General features: G+C 42.4%; 1 protein-coding gene across 2 annotated transcripts in view; it reads right to left on the bottom strand.

The window, feature by feature from the left end:
* WFDC1 (WAP four-disulfide core domain 1) overlaps nucleotides 1–15054 on the bottom strand; it is a 470630-nt gene that overhangs the window by 21388 nt on the left and 434188 nt on the right. For both annotated transcript variants that reach the window (XM_085637491.1, XM_085637490.1), the window contains one exon: nucleotides 5894–5968. In XM_085637491.1, coding sequence (XP_085493617.1) covers nucleotides 5910–5968 — 59 coding nt within the window. In that variant the 3' untranslated portion in view covers nucleotides 5894–5909. The remainder of the gene's footprint in view (nucleotides 1–5893; nucleotides 5969–15054) is intronic.

The following is a 15054-nucleotide window of genomic DNA, read 5'->3' as shown; positions in this document are numbered from 1 at the left end:
GGGTCCAAACCAACCTCCTGCATTCTGTCCAATAATAAGGATTCCAACAACTTAAGGGCTAACCCCTCGATCCTGACAGCCTGAAGATAGATCTAGGAGTACCCGTGTGCCATTTCTGCTGCCATCCACTATAGACCTAATTTCTTCCTTTGTTTTAATCAAGGCGGTCTCAGTACTGTACCTGCTTCTGAATCCAAACTGGGTAGTATCAAGCAATGAGTGGTAAGTCAGTAATTGGGTAATTTGCAAATTTAAAGCCCTTTCTATGACTTTCGCAGGGAGTGGTACGTGAGAAATAGGACTGTAGTTGTTAGGATCATTGTGATCCAAATTGTGTTTTTTTCCCCAGTAGAGTCAGTATCGAGGCTGTTTCAAGTTTTTGGTAAAGATTCCTGGCGTTAGCATGGAGTTATAAATTTTTTTGGGCATAGTGCGATAGTGTCTGCTGCCTGTGTAACAACAAATGGTGAGCCAGCGTCTTTTGGGGACCATGACTTAATAGAGCTAAGTAAAGAGATAACAAGAGATGTATTAAGAGGGGCAAGCTGAGAGAGTTTGGGTGCATTTTTAGCCACCTGGACCATAGGGGTTATATCAGGAGCAGAGGAAGAATATTGAGTCGATTTGTTGAAAAATGTTACCACTTTTTCTACAAAGAAGTCACTCAAGTGATCACAGAAGTTTTATTAGTGATTTGAGATTAAAAAAAATTAGGGGGTGAGGTTAAATTAGTAACCACTTAAAAATGTATTTGGCAGAGTTATCAAATGATGAGATTTTTTGTGTGAAGTAGGTAGCTTTTTCGTTAGTTAAAATAGCTTTATATTTATTCAGGCAGGTTTTGTATTTCTTTCTTTCTGCGTTTTCATATTTCTTCCTCCAAGATAAAGGGATAGTTGGTCTTAAATCACCTCAAACAACCTACTTAATTCTTCTAACAAGTTTCCAATACTTCACACTCCGCAGAATACCTTACAAGGCTCTGCAATTCACTCTTTTCTTTTCTGGCTCCACAACATTTTCCTTGGTGATAATGCCTCATTATTTGGGTTCTCATGTAATGTCCATGCCAATAATCCCTAAATCTGTTTTGCCTTTGGTACATTTACACCCCTCCTACAATCATGTATTTTAAATGGCTTCAGTGCCACTTAACATGGGTAGCACTATGGCCAGCCACGCTGTACTCAATTTCACTCCTCATCATCTCACAGACTCTATCCAATTTCCATCTGATACTCTAAAATGCACCCCTTTGTCCAGTGACCCTAGGGTTCCTTTCAAACCGACCATGAAAATGCAATACTTCACAGTGTGGAGACGAAAACTAGGCCCCTGGACAAAAACTAGGCCCGGCACCAAAATTAAAGGGGCCCCCATTAGCCAACCAGATAGCTGAAAAAAAGTGGCCAGCATTTGCAAATCTCTTTACATTTTAACTTGTTTGTGGTAAAATCAGGTTAATTAACAGTAAAAACCCACCCATCTGGCCATAAAAAAGCCCACTAACTGCTTAACACTACAGACCACACACTGACCTGTGAGACCAGCCCATCGTACCCTGCCTGATTAACATTTAGGCCAGTCCGTCACTGATAATTCAGATCTAATACAACCACTGCAGCACATTTTCAACGACTGAAGGTATGCAAAGCATGCTCACATATATCATTCAGTGCATCATAAACACTCATTAATATTCAGACTTGACTACCATCTGTCATGTACAACGTACTGAAACTTGCTTTCAAAGCAGTAACAATCATGATATCCCTGAGTACATCTTATTTCAATACTGCCCTGCCTGGAACCCAGGATCCAGCAACCATGACATTCATGTCACAGGCAAGCCACCCTGTAGAGGCTCCAGCTTCTTGGCCGACCACTTTCTAGAGCCCCTTCAGTAGACCATTCAACCACCAGACACCTGCAGTTGATCTCCCAACCACCATACATCTGCAGTCCAGCTTTCAACCACCAGACACCTGCAGTAGAGTTCTCACCCATCAGACACCGCCAGTAGACCTCTCAACCACCAGACACCTGCAGTAGATATCTCAACCACCAGAGACCTCCTTTAGACCTCTCAACCACCAGCCACCTTCAGTAGATCTCCCAACCATCAGACATCTGCAGTCCAGCTTTCAACCAGCATATACCTACAGTGGATCTCTCAACCACCAGACACCTCCAGTAGAGCTCTCAACCACCAGACACCTGCAGTAGATCTCTCAACCACTAGACACCTGCAGTAGAGCTCTCAACCCCCAGCCACCTTCTGTAGATCTCCCAACCACCAGACATCTGCAGTCCAGCTTTCAACCACCAGACACCTGCAGTAGAGTTCTGAACCACCAGACACCTCCAGTAGATCTCTCAGCCACCAGACACCTCCAGTAGATCTCTCAACCACCAGACATCTGCAGTCCAGCTTTCAACCACCAGACACCTGCAGTAGAGCTCTAAACCACCATACACCTGCAGTAGATCTCACAACCACCAGACACTTGTGGTAGATCTCTCAACCAGACACCTGCAGTAGATCTCTCAAACACCAGACACCTGCAGTAGATCTCTCAACAACCAGACACCTGCAGCAGGGCTCTCGACCTCCAGACATTCAAGGACAGAAAATGGAAGAATGGGCACTGCCCTATTATCCTTTAAGCATGTTTACAGTATTCGACCTGCTCCATTATTTAGAAACATTTAATTGTCTTAGACACGCGTTTGTCTTCGACAATTGCAAGCATATGCCAGGTGTAACTAATTCACACGACAACTGGAATTACTGTACTTTATGCTAATTACCTCACCACAAGTACAATAAAATGTTACCATCATATTTTTGACAAGGTATCTGTGCTTTTTCTGAATTAGTCGGTAGATGCTCTGAGAATTGTTAATTCCTCGATGTCCAGAAAGTATGCGTTGGAGCGTTGATACTCAAAGTACGCCGAGGGGCTGCATGCGACCTGCCTGACCTTTACACGAGGCCCCCTGATCAACAGCAACACTGGGCTTCTGTTTATTGGACTAACAATACAAATATGTTAAATTAACAGGTAAGTTTTTATTGTAAGGTTAAATGGTGTTAAAGAAAGGAAGCAACTAGGGAGTCCTGCACGACTTAACTTTAGGAACATTTTTATTTTTTAAAGACATCTTGCAGCTTAAGTGTAAACTATGATAAAGTCTCTTTAAAATTGGAGCCTATTTAAACCCCTATGTTTAAAGCACACTAGGCTTTGCTAATGATATATTGCTTGGAGTTAGACCTGTCATCTTTTGGTGTGGTTTCCCCTGACTTTTTGCCTTATGACCTCCTGTTTTGGACTGTGTGCTGAACTTTGTTTTTGACTGTTTTTAGGAGTCTGTGCACTTTTTCACTGCTGATCAGTGCTAACGTGCCTGTGCTCTGTATCTAACATATAATGGCGTTTGGTATCTCCATGATTGGCATATTTGATTTCCTGTTTAGTCCCTAGTACGGTGCACTACATGTGCCCAGGGCCAGACTGTCCGTAGCGAGCAACGGGCATTTCCCCGATGGGCCAGAGGGGTGGGGCTGGTTTTGTCACTGGGGGCTGGTTTTGCAACAATGCTGCAGTATTAGCCCCCTGTACCAAAAGGAGGAGCAGTGCTTCTAGCTAACACCCCTGCCCCCTCTTCCCCCCTTATGAGCAACAGTTGCTAAGAAGAACTTTGACCTGTGGCTTTACCTGCGAGATGCAGTAGTGCTTTTACTGTGATAGACTCACAGTTGAAAAAGGGAAGAAAGGGAACCGGGGTAAAAAATAAATGTTTCTCAATTCTCCCGCAAATCGAACATACAAAAATGTGTTCAGTCTGTCCGTCTTAAGCTGCACTTTCTGAAAAGGATTATATCTTACAATCCTCCAAAGCTTTCCTGTACCACAATAGAAGCAATGGCCTGTTTTCATACTGTAGGTGGCTCAGTGAGGTAAATTTACCACTGGTATCTATTGAGATCTGCAAGCCACCAGTTCAAACCACAATAAAACCAACTCAGTTTTCTGTCCTTCATAGGTCAGTAGTTTGAGAGCTGTTTAATTCTGTAATACTAACACCTCTTATTTACTTTGCTTAGAAATAGCAGATTTCCAGCATGAAGGACAGTTTAACAAATGTAAGACACCCCAAGCTCTTTTTCTCACCCTCATTATAAAGGTGCTAATAATTCCCTAATGTGTACGTATCTCGGTGTCAAAGCTATTTGTTCATTCAATAAAGCCATCTATCTGCTTGAAAAACATTGCTTCAGCTTCACGGTGCCTTTATGTCTCCTGTACCAAAATTGGTGACACTGCAGGCTATCTCCTTATGTAAAAAAGGCAACAACTTAAATTCAACATTTTTCAGTGAATATCCCTAATTTTCCAAATGTTCCTCCTTTCTGTTTGCTTCCCTCTCTGTTATCCATACATTTATAGGTACAACATGCACATCTAATTAGGTTCGTTCAGCCTTATTTTATTTATTTTTGTGTTTTTGTATTCCCATTCAAAGGAATAAAACATTAGCAATGAAACACAGTAAAATTGTAAAGAGCTGCATTCAGTACAAAGGTTAGGGCGTGTTTAACAGTAAGGTTTAAAGACTGCTGTGATCAGTTCAGGAATTGTGAATACCTGAACTCAGACAAAACAGTGTTCTGCAAGAATGTCCACTCACCCTTAGTCTGGCATCCAATCCTTGGGACCAACAGGCATGTAGACTAGGAGGATGATGGGCAGTGTTTCCAACCCTCTAGTAGCCTAACCGAGTTTGGCAATGGTGCAAACCATGCCATTCAACAATTAATCCATCAGACATTTTTTTTATAAAACCCTTCTTCCCAGCAACCTTAATTTAATGATTCTTGCAGATCTATGCTGATGTAAATAAGGAACAACAGTATTTTTCTCAAAAGTCCCATATTAGGATTTCCTAATGACGATCATAGTTAGTAACTGAGGATATTCTGACTCCAAGTCTAGTGTCTCAGTTAACAAACAGTATTGTCTTCGAGCAACTAGTTCAAGGCCATGGCTTTGAGAGATAATTTGACCTATGTTACATTACAACCAAAATATGAGCATTTTAGGGATTTCATAACTCTGTAAAAGGAAATCAAAAAGTATCTCTGGGATTACACCACAGCCATTTCTCGGTGAAGGCTTGTGTATTTAATTAAGTGCCAAAACATATTGACATTGCATAGGTTTGATATGAAGTACTGACTATATGACTCTGTAGCAGTGCACTATATGGACTACAATACTATTATGAGTGCTTGTAAACTGATTTAATGTGTAGATTCTTTTTAGATGTCCTGCATTGATGAATCACATGCAAAAATTGCATTTGATTTCTAACATGCACTGTGGCTTGAGAATAAGTAGACTTAATGTCACCTGGTAAAAGACATATCCTAGTGGTAGATTTGTGAAGCTGTAATTAGCAAGATATGTTTATGTTTATGTTTTCTCGCTGAGTTATATCGGTGGTTCAGTGTGGAATGACTAAATGAGTTGATTGGAATCCAATCTGGGCGGAAGGGAGTCTTTTGCAACACGCTTTCTCTGCATCCCATCTTAAAAGAAATAGAAGACAAAGGGCTGTCTCATGGCTGCCTTTTCTCGGAATTGGCTAACAGCCCAAGAGACTAAGACTTTTTCCTTCAGGCGGGAACATGAGAGCAACAAGTACTGCCAAGAAAGTTCAATCTCACCGTGTCTTTCAATGCCTAGATCTCCAAGCGCATGCATAAACTAAAGAAGGGCACACTGGCATCACTAGACCAGCTTCAGTATTAGCTGCTTAAATGGGAGCCTCTGTACAGAGAGCCAGAAGATGACTTTTCAGGTGCCAACTCTTCACTCATGCTTACCTGGACAGGGTCTTGGCTAGCCCAGATGCTTCTGTTGCTGCTTCTCGTAGCCAGCCACGTTGTGTGAATTACTTCCTACAAAAAAGAATGTGTTATCAGAGTGTAGCAGTTCCACAAAAAAGGAATTTAAGTTGTCTTCAGACACCTTAGGGCCCCAATGAATAAATGATGGTCTCAATCTTGGCAGTAGATTTTCTACCTGTCATTACAGTACATTTCCATGTTATCCTCAATGGAGGTGGCAGAGGATATTCCACCAAATTTTGAGTTTTCCTCCATCAAAGTGGTTCTACTTTCCATAGGAGCAGCCACTTTTTTTGAAGAAACACTCTGGGGGGAGGGGGGGGGGGAATCCACCACGGCAGAAGTTCTGTCAGCAAATAGTAATACTGGTGATGTACCTCTAAAGTGGAGGGCACATTGGTAGTGCCAACATATTTAGTCTCCCTAACATGCTATAGGTGTTCTCCAACATGTAAAGGATTCTATAGTCAATTCAATTCAAATTAGCTTTATTAGATTTTATAATAAAATCATAAAAGCACAAATTAAAAACACAACTGTTAAGCTGATCTATGTTAAAATCGATATAAATCATCAAGACAGTAGCATTTAAAAAGAATCCGGGTAAGAGTGTGTAATTAGAAAGTCATATACAAATCGATTTCCTAAATTGTAATACACATTTCAAATAGCGAGCTATAGACCTTGTAAAGTTTTTGTTCTTTAGGAGTTGTAACACTAGGAACGCTGGCTGACATTGTCTATAACCAAGGGCTCTTAATATTGGTAAAATCCAACGCTTTCTAGGTTCAGTGTAAAATTTGCAGAATAAAAGAACGTGAATGGTTGTTTGCGGGGATGGGCATGAACACAGGATCTTCGACCAGTCATTTATATAAAGACCCCCAGTCTGAAACGGATTAAAACCATCCTATCATACCCTCCTGACATGGTTTTTAGATAGGGTTGTATACTATAAGTGGTTAACGTCAGCTGGTTCGCCTACACTGTAGTCTTTAACATTTCTGTAGAAAATCTATTAGTTTCAAGAAGCGTTGAGCACATTTTTTTTAAAGTTAAATCTAGAGACTAGAGTTAAGGTCCTAGGATCTTCAAAGTGTTTTGGGTGCCCAAGGTCTGTCATAACATTTTTTAATATATTTTAGCCATGAGATGCATGTTGCCCGATGTAATTTTAAACTGTCCCTTATGATATCCTTGTTGAGCCTAATTTTGGGATTAGACCATACTCTATGCCACAGTAGAATGGGTTGAGTTTTTATAAGATCAGAAATATACCGCATCCCCAGTTCCCCATGACATATATAAGTTGATGTACTGCTAGGGACTGCCAATAAATATCCGAGGAAGGCATTCTCAACTAATTGTAGGGGCTGAGGGTCTTCATATCCCCAAATGCCAGCCCCATACATGGCCATGGATACACATTTCACTTTGTAAATATGTAATGTATCTACCACCGTTCTTCTCCCCAGTTTTCTCGCAAAATCGGCCAGGGCAGCAGTGGCTTTCATAAATAATAGTTTTCTAGTTTGTACAGTTGGGACCAGCTCCCCCTATGGTCTGACCATGGATACAGAGATATGAAAATCTTTTAGTAAATTCTATCTTGTTATTATCAATAATGATATCCCGGCATTTTGAGCTGTCGTGTCCACATTTCATTATGTATGTTTTAGTGGTGTACACCCTAAGCTCCAGATTGTGCATAATAATTGAAAAGCAAGAAACAGCCCTTTGTAGTCCCAATTGTGTTCATGACATCAAAGCTGCGTCATCCGCTTATAGTTGTACAGGATTTGAACACCTGTCTATCTGTGGGAGGTCCTGGCACTGATTTGCCAACACGTAGCCTAATTCATTTGTATACAGTATAAAAAGAAAAGGAGTCAGGACACAACCTTTCCTGACCCCCTTACTAATTTTAAAACTGTCCGTACACTCCCCAGCAATCCCATATCTTACCCTTGCCTTAGCATCGTGATATAGCTGCCTGAGAAACAATATAGGAGGGGTTTCTCGACCCATATCTTCTAGGATTTTCCAAAGTTTCTCAAAAACTACGCTGTCAAAGGCTGCAAAAAGGTCAACAAAGGCCAAATGGCCAGCCTACCCTGTTTGGCCAAACTATACTTTCCCAGGAGAATGTTTAGGATTAAGCCCTGTTCGACCGTGCCCAGACCCTGTCTGAAGCCATGTTGTAAGTCTGTTCAATATGATACGACCTACCACCTTGACCAAGGAATCTAAAAGGGATATGGGTCGGTAGCATGCAGGATTATGACGATCTCCTTTTTTAAAAATTGGGACCAGAGTTGGTTCATTACCACGTTGCTATGAAGCCAGAAGAGCAACACACTGCTATTACTTGGGTTAACAATGGTCCCCAAAGGGACAAGTTTGATTTATGTAGGTCTACCGGTACTTCGTCTGGGCCGGGGGCTTTCCCACCCAAACTTGCAATAAAGGCACAATTAACCTCTTCTAGAGAAAAGGATACATCTATAGGAGAATGAATAGAGGGCATTGGCTCCTGCTGATTTAGGGGCTTTGCCATTAAAGTTTCACAGACATTGCTGTTCTTATTATAAAGACTCGAGAAATGATCCACCCATTGATCCTCGGAGATAGCTATCTCTATGGATGGTAGCTCTGAAGGGGCTAAAAACGGGGCATTGACTACCTTCCAAAAGGTGGTGTTGTCTCTGACTAATGTTGCTGCTTGCAGAACTTCCCATAGTTCTTCTCTTAACGCATGTTTACAATCTTTGAGGGAGCTTTTATAATCACCCCTCACCGCTGTAATTTCTTAAGCATCTCTTTTAGACTTGTGTAGTGTGTGTTTCAGTTTAAGGGTTTTTGTACATTTATTGTTGAACAAACCCTGTTTGACACTGTGGGATTTGTTATTCTCCACATATAGAGCTTTCTTAATTTCTCCTGTGATCTGTACGAAGGATGTTAAAATATCTTCATGCAAAGTGGTCTCATCAAGACACGCTAAAAAGGCAGGTTTGCAACAGACCAGGCTGTGTGCATTGAGTGAGCAGAGAGTAGAGAGAACTGACTCAGGTGAGTACCTCAATGATGTGCATCCCATCGCCTTCCTGGGGCCTGATATGAGGCAGTAAGTGGGCCATGGGTGGTGGGGCCACCACTACAGGGCCACCAGCCAGTGAGACTGATATAGGTGGATCCTAACTTCTCTGCTCACGGGCGCATGAGGACTGTCTTGGATCTGGTTCATTGCTGAGAACGTGCCACAGCTCTTAGAAGGGCAGCTTTGACTCACATATGTGTGAATGAACCTTGGAACATCAGATGCCACCTGCCTCAAGTGCTTTTCTGAGCTCACTCGACAATGTATAACCACACCTCGGTGGTCGTTACACACAGCAAGGAAACACTTCCCACATAGGATCAAGACAAAAACAACGTCCTTCCAACCCCACACCTACATGATGCAGCATGCTACTCATGTAGGTAAGCGATTCAGCACCCACATAGGGGTATCAAGCGAATATAAATGCTGCAACACAATACATTGTGAGAAGACCCCCTATAACTCTCACATTGGATGAATGTGTTCCAGTCCTGATGTGAATCAAAATAAGGACTGTCTTCCTTGGAGTAAGGGGATCAGTTGAGCACACAGAATGGAGATGATTGAGATACTGGGGTGTGAAATACGTATATGTACTTCAGACTTCTGAAGGGCTGAGCTTATGTTCATGTAAATATATTGATTTTTGCGTAGCCAGCAAGACTATCCATGCTAGAGTCCTGTCTCTCAGAAATACCATCTGTAACAAAGACATGTCCATGGCTCATAGTCAATCATTTCACTTAAACTTCACAGCTTCTATACAGGCGTGCCAGTTGGAGGCACTGCGGGTACAGGTTATGTTTTTGGGATGTGGAGACAGCTTTCACACAGAGCCCCATCTGCACAATGAATACAGGCATGAGAGCTATTCCCTGTTGTAGGAAACAAGTGAGTACCAAATTACACTTTTGTGCATGCTAGTCACCCCTCCTCCGTCCCACCAGTGCTGTTGGCGGTTCAGCATTGGGAACATAGCAGAAAGTTTTATGTGGTCGATAGAGTATTTTTCATATTATGTTATCATCAGCCCTCTCTGCTGTCTTCTTCTCTTATTTGGGAAATAGTACAATATTTGCCAACATTTGTAAGACCAATATTGCTTAGTGTTGAAATTGAGGTAGTTGTCTGGAATGTTTAATTTCTGGCAGGTATCACCCACCTCTATTCCATGTACATATCAGTTGTGCTACCATCACCAATCAAACCTGCAATAAATATAAAAAATCCTATAAATATTTGCTAAAATTGCCAGCACCACACTGCATGCTCTGAAACCAGGTGGGGTGGAGTTCATGCTTCATAAGACAATAAATAAAACTACATAGCACGAGGGGTATGATACAGTAATCATGCATATGGAGGGAGGAACTTGTGTTCCTGCATTATGTATATATTTGGAGGCAATGAAGGCTGCACGTACAAGCTTACTCACTAATTTACACGAAGAGATACATAAAATGCGAAGAAATCAGCGAATTGCTAAACGGGGAAAAAGGCAACTTAAATGGTCCATGATATAAGAAACAGCAACATATACATGCCTAGGTTTCAAATTGGACTTGAGGGCCTCCCATGCAGCACAAAAAGAAGTTAAACTTTGCCTTTTCTACTCTATTGAAAAGTCTCCGGGCCACAATCTTAAAGCTCTCATCAAGGTGATAAAGTCAAAAGTGACCCCGACTTTATCCTACAGGGGTGAGATAATGCTTGGTCTATCGAGCGCAAGTCAGACTTGAATTTTCCCTGGTAAAGCAATCTTTAGTCAGACAAGTGGCGTTTCTAAGATGTTGCCACAAAATGTGCAAGACCCCTAAAAATTGATGGCACACTATTTCTGGACCAAAAAACATCTATAAAGGGGGCAAGGATGTTTCAATAAGTATTTGCAGGACTCCTATGATGCCCAGCAGGAATAGTCTTATTTTGATGCAACATATTATATTCAGTGACAGCGAAGAGGAAATTTATGGTAATGAGAATATGTCTTATCTAGGCCTGGGCAGAGTTTGTGGAATTTTACTCCGAGGAACTCCGCGAAATGCCGGAAGAACTCCTCTGCGCTCTGTGGCGTTCCGCCAGTGGCAGAGTCTGTTAAGTCGCGCTACTCGCACGGATTTTTAGTGCCAGGAGTTTGTCCTGTGCTGTAAAATCAGTAGGAACGGCACTTCGCATTGTGGCAGAGGGCGCTGTTGCTTTCTGCCTCTCGAGTAGACATTGTACTCGAGCGGCAGGTTCCTCAATGCGAGCCGCAGGTTTCTCAACACAAGAGGGTGCAACCTGCCGCGACTGTCCGCTCTGAGAAATCTCGGCAGGAGGAGGTCTAGTATGCAATATTTCCTCGTGCGTGCTCACCAATGTAATGTTGGCGAGCCGCTCCAGAGAAAAACACTGCTCCGCATCACTTAGTGGAGCTTTTCAGAACTCTGCGCTCTGCACGGATGACGGAGTAGACAAAGCACCGCAAACTCCGGCGGCAGAGCGGAATTCTTTGCCCACCCCTAGTCTTCTCCCCTCGCTGGATTTCATTCCAAAGTGGCAGGAGGAGGGTGGCTTGGAGGGTAAGAGGTGTTGTTTGTATCATCGGACAAAGGAAACTTTTCTGCACATCTTCTGCCTCTGCCCTAGTTTACGAGGGCACCAGAGAGCCCTACTACGTAAAGACTTTGTCACCCAAGGAATAAGAACCTGTAGGTCAGCAGCCATGGAGGCCTTAATCCCACGAAATCATCGACTATTCAATTGGCGCAGTTTTTTTCCATTTTTAAGGATCAGATTAGGGCGCAGGTCCGTTCCAACCAGTGCCCCACTGTGTTTTTACCCAGGAAGGGTGTTATCAGCCAGGCAAAGCGGGGCGCAGTGGGCTTGTGATGGGAGCGCAAGGAATACTGCCTTCTGTCCTGTCTGTGGGGTTCCCAAGATCCATGGTTGCATTTTACAGCTAGTCACTTCTCACTTTATAGCTTAATCATCGAGTGTCCATGTTATAACGGGTGATAGGGATTCCTCTGAGGTATTAATACGGCAAGGCATAAGCCCTTTTACACATTAATTACTGTCATAATTAGTTGATTGCAACCCAAGTTCACGTGTATGCCTTTGCAAACCAGCTTTTCGTCCCAGGCGATCACTGTTTCAGGCGCCAAGACAGACATAAGTAGACCGGTGTCAGGAGGGGAGTTGGCCTCACTTAGCACCTTGTCACGCACTATGCACCTCATAGAAGGATACCCATGAGGGTATGTTTTAGATTAAAACTTGCTGCGACTCTGGGGGAGGTGTCCACATGAGATTTGTTAAACCCAAAGTGCAGTGTTATGCAAGTTAGTCTGTCACCGCAGCCGAGCACTACCTGGACTAACACAAGTAGACCAGAGTCAGGGGGAACATGGTTGCATTAGGCACTTTGCTATGCACTATGCACTTTGTAACAGATAGACAATGTGGCATGTTTCAGGTTAAAACTTGGTGTTACTCTGGGGCAAAGTATCCATATGAGGTTTGTTAAAACTTAAGGGGAGTGTTTATATCCACATACAATGCTCTGACCTGGTGAGTCCAGTGCGCTGTGCTTTCCACATGGTGCCACGGTCACAGGGATTTATTTGTGCTCACGCCTGCATTTGTTTTTTTGGTTCTCTGCATCATGCTCTTTATAGTATGATATACATTGGCTATGTTCTAGATTTTAACATGTAGTACAATGTATGTGTCATTAGGTGATGTTTTACATTTTGTGAGGCCCAAAAGTTGTGTGCTATATCCGCTGCTCGGTTAATTGTGCTGCTTTCTTGCTGCTATGCTTATACTGATTTTATGTCTGTCTATGTCCATGCGGGTATTATGTTCCTTAGCTCTTTGCACTTTATAGTACGATATCTGTACGGCTTCGTTCCAGGCTTCAACATTTGCAGTTACTGTGGAAGGAGGTAGCAAAAGGAGATTTTCAAAAAAAAGTGCTGTGCATCATATAAAGCCTTGAATTTAGCGAGGCCTAAACGTTGTTCCCCAACTGCTGCTATGGTTAATTAGATGATTTTTTAAAATGTTTTTAAGTCTGTGTGTGTATTTGTTTTTATTTTTATGTGGACCTGGTATTGCGGTCTTTTGTATGCTGTATATTTATGGTTTTTATGAACTAATAAACTAAATTTCACTTAAACAAAGACACATAAAATGTAGCTCCAGAGTTTCAGTGAAAGGGAAAACAGTGTGCCAGCATTACACAACCACTTATTCCCATTTGTGCATAGTGTGTGATACAGCTGGGCCTGGGATGGGGCAGGCAGAAGCTTTCCATGTCCCATGCCTCACTGGTACCCATCTGTGCACACATCCAACAATCGGCTCTATCTACCTGTGCCACTCTGATGCAATACTGACACTGTCCTCTCACTTCCAATTCTTTGTTCCCTCCCAGTGCCTCCAGCCACGAATAGTGCACAAGGCATCCTGGCTGATGAGGGCTGAAAGCCCGAAACCGGTCCTAGGATGCTTGTTTCCAGTCCAGGGAGGACCTGGCTTTGCAGTTCAGGGCTGGACTCTTCCCATGAGGCACAGGGTCAAGACTGATTTGCATATGGCTGGGCTCAAACTGGAACAGCATGGTGAGAAAAAAAACGATGGATGTAGGCCCAGATCTCTGTACTGGGGTGAATGTATGACATTGTTCTGCATTCTGTCCATCAATTGTTCTTTTTGCACGGGTGCTCACTCCCTCCCTTACTCTTGGAGTGTTCAGTACACTCTGCTGCCAGAGAAATCCTGAAAAGTAGACCAATTTACAAATGCCATGTTTCCTTTTTTGAATTCCTGACATGCGTAAATAAAAACATTTTATGCGGTAAAACTATGTTTTTGTCTGATAATGTCCTTGAATTTTACCCAGTGAAATGTTTGGAATAGCAAATTAGTTAATTTTAAATGAAAATAGGACATAATGGAATTGGAGAAATAATAAATCAAATCAATTTTATCATATGCATTACATTAAGTAAACTTAAATGGTGTTTCATATTTTATTTTTAATCTATTAAATCTTTTTTCTAGTCTCTTTTCATAATTATAAACCATATGCTTATCCAGCTGCTAAGAGAATTGAGGATACCTGCACAGTTCAATTTTGGAACAAATTATTTTATTTACCTATGTGTTAAAAAAACAACCTGTTACAATGTAGCCTCCTTTCATACATGCTTGCATCCCAGGGACAGTGCCACTAAGTTCAAGGACAGTTTATAGTCAGAGAAATTAAAATAAAAAGCATGCTAAAAGATTTAACAGTATGTCAGAACATTGCCTATCTTTGAAGACACAGCAAATGCTGCAGAAGAAAAATGGGCCACTTGTATTGTTTATTCTTCATCTGAGGTTCTTCAAAGTTATATGACGAGTTTAGACCCAGTAATATGCAAATCCGTCTTGGCCCTACTCTTCATGGGAACAGTACACCCCAAACTGCTAAGCCAAGTCCTCTCTGGACCATAAGCAAGAATCTTGGGACCAGTTTCAAGGCATCACTGTGATGGCACGGTGAGCAAAAGAACGCTGGATTTAACCCAGATATCTTGACTGGGGCTGAATGTTTGATTTGTTCTGCAGTCTGTACATCATTTTTGTGTCTTTTGCTTTCTCACCCTACATGTGCAGGGTACGCCCAGACGTGCGTCCCGGACTCCCGGTGCCACTGGATTCAAGCTAACCTGGCGGATGAGGGATGAAACCCCGAAAGTGGTTCCAGGATGCTTGTTTCTGGTCCAGTGAGGACCGGGCTTGGCAGTTCAGGCTGGACTGTTCCAATGGGGAACAGGGAAACTACTGATTTGCATATGACTGGGTCTAAACTGGGGTGGCATGGTGAGCAAAAGAATACATTTAAGCCAGATCTCTTGACTGGGGGTGAATGTTTGATTTGTTTCACAATCCGTCCATCATTTGTGTGTCCTTTCCCTTTAAGGGAGAAGCATATGGCAGACTATGTGCATTGTGCAGCAACAAGACCTCTATAAACATGCCCAGTGACCAATAATTGCAA

The sequence above is a fragment of the Triturus cristatus genome, chromosome 12 (assembly GCF_964204655.1).
Source record: "Triturus cristatus chromosome 12, aTriCri1.1, whole genome shotgun sequence".
NCBI classification, from domain to species: Eukaryota; Metazoa; Chordata; class Amphibia; order Caudata; family Salamandridae; genus Triturus; species Triturus cristatus.
This window is presented reverse-complemented; position numbering and strand designations above follow the sequence as displayed.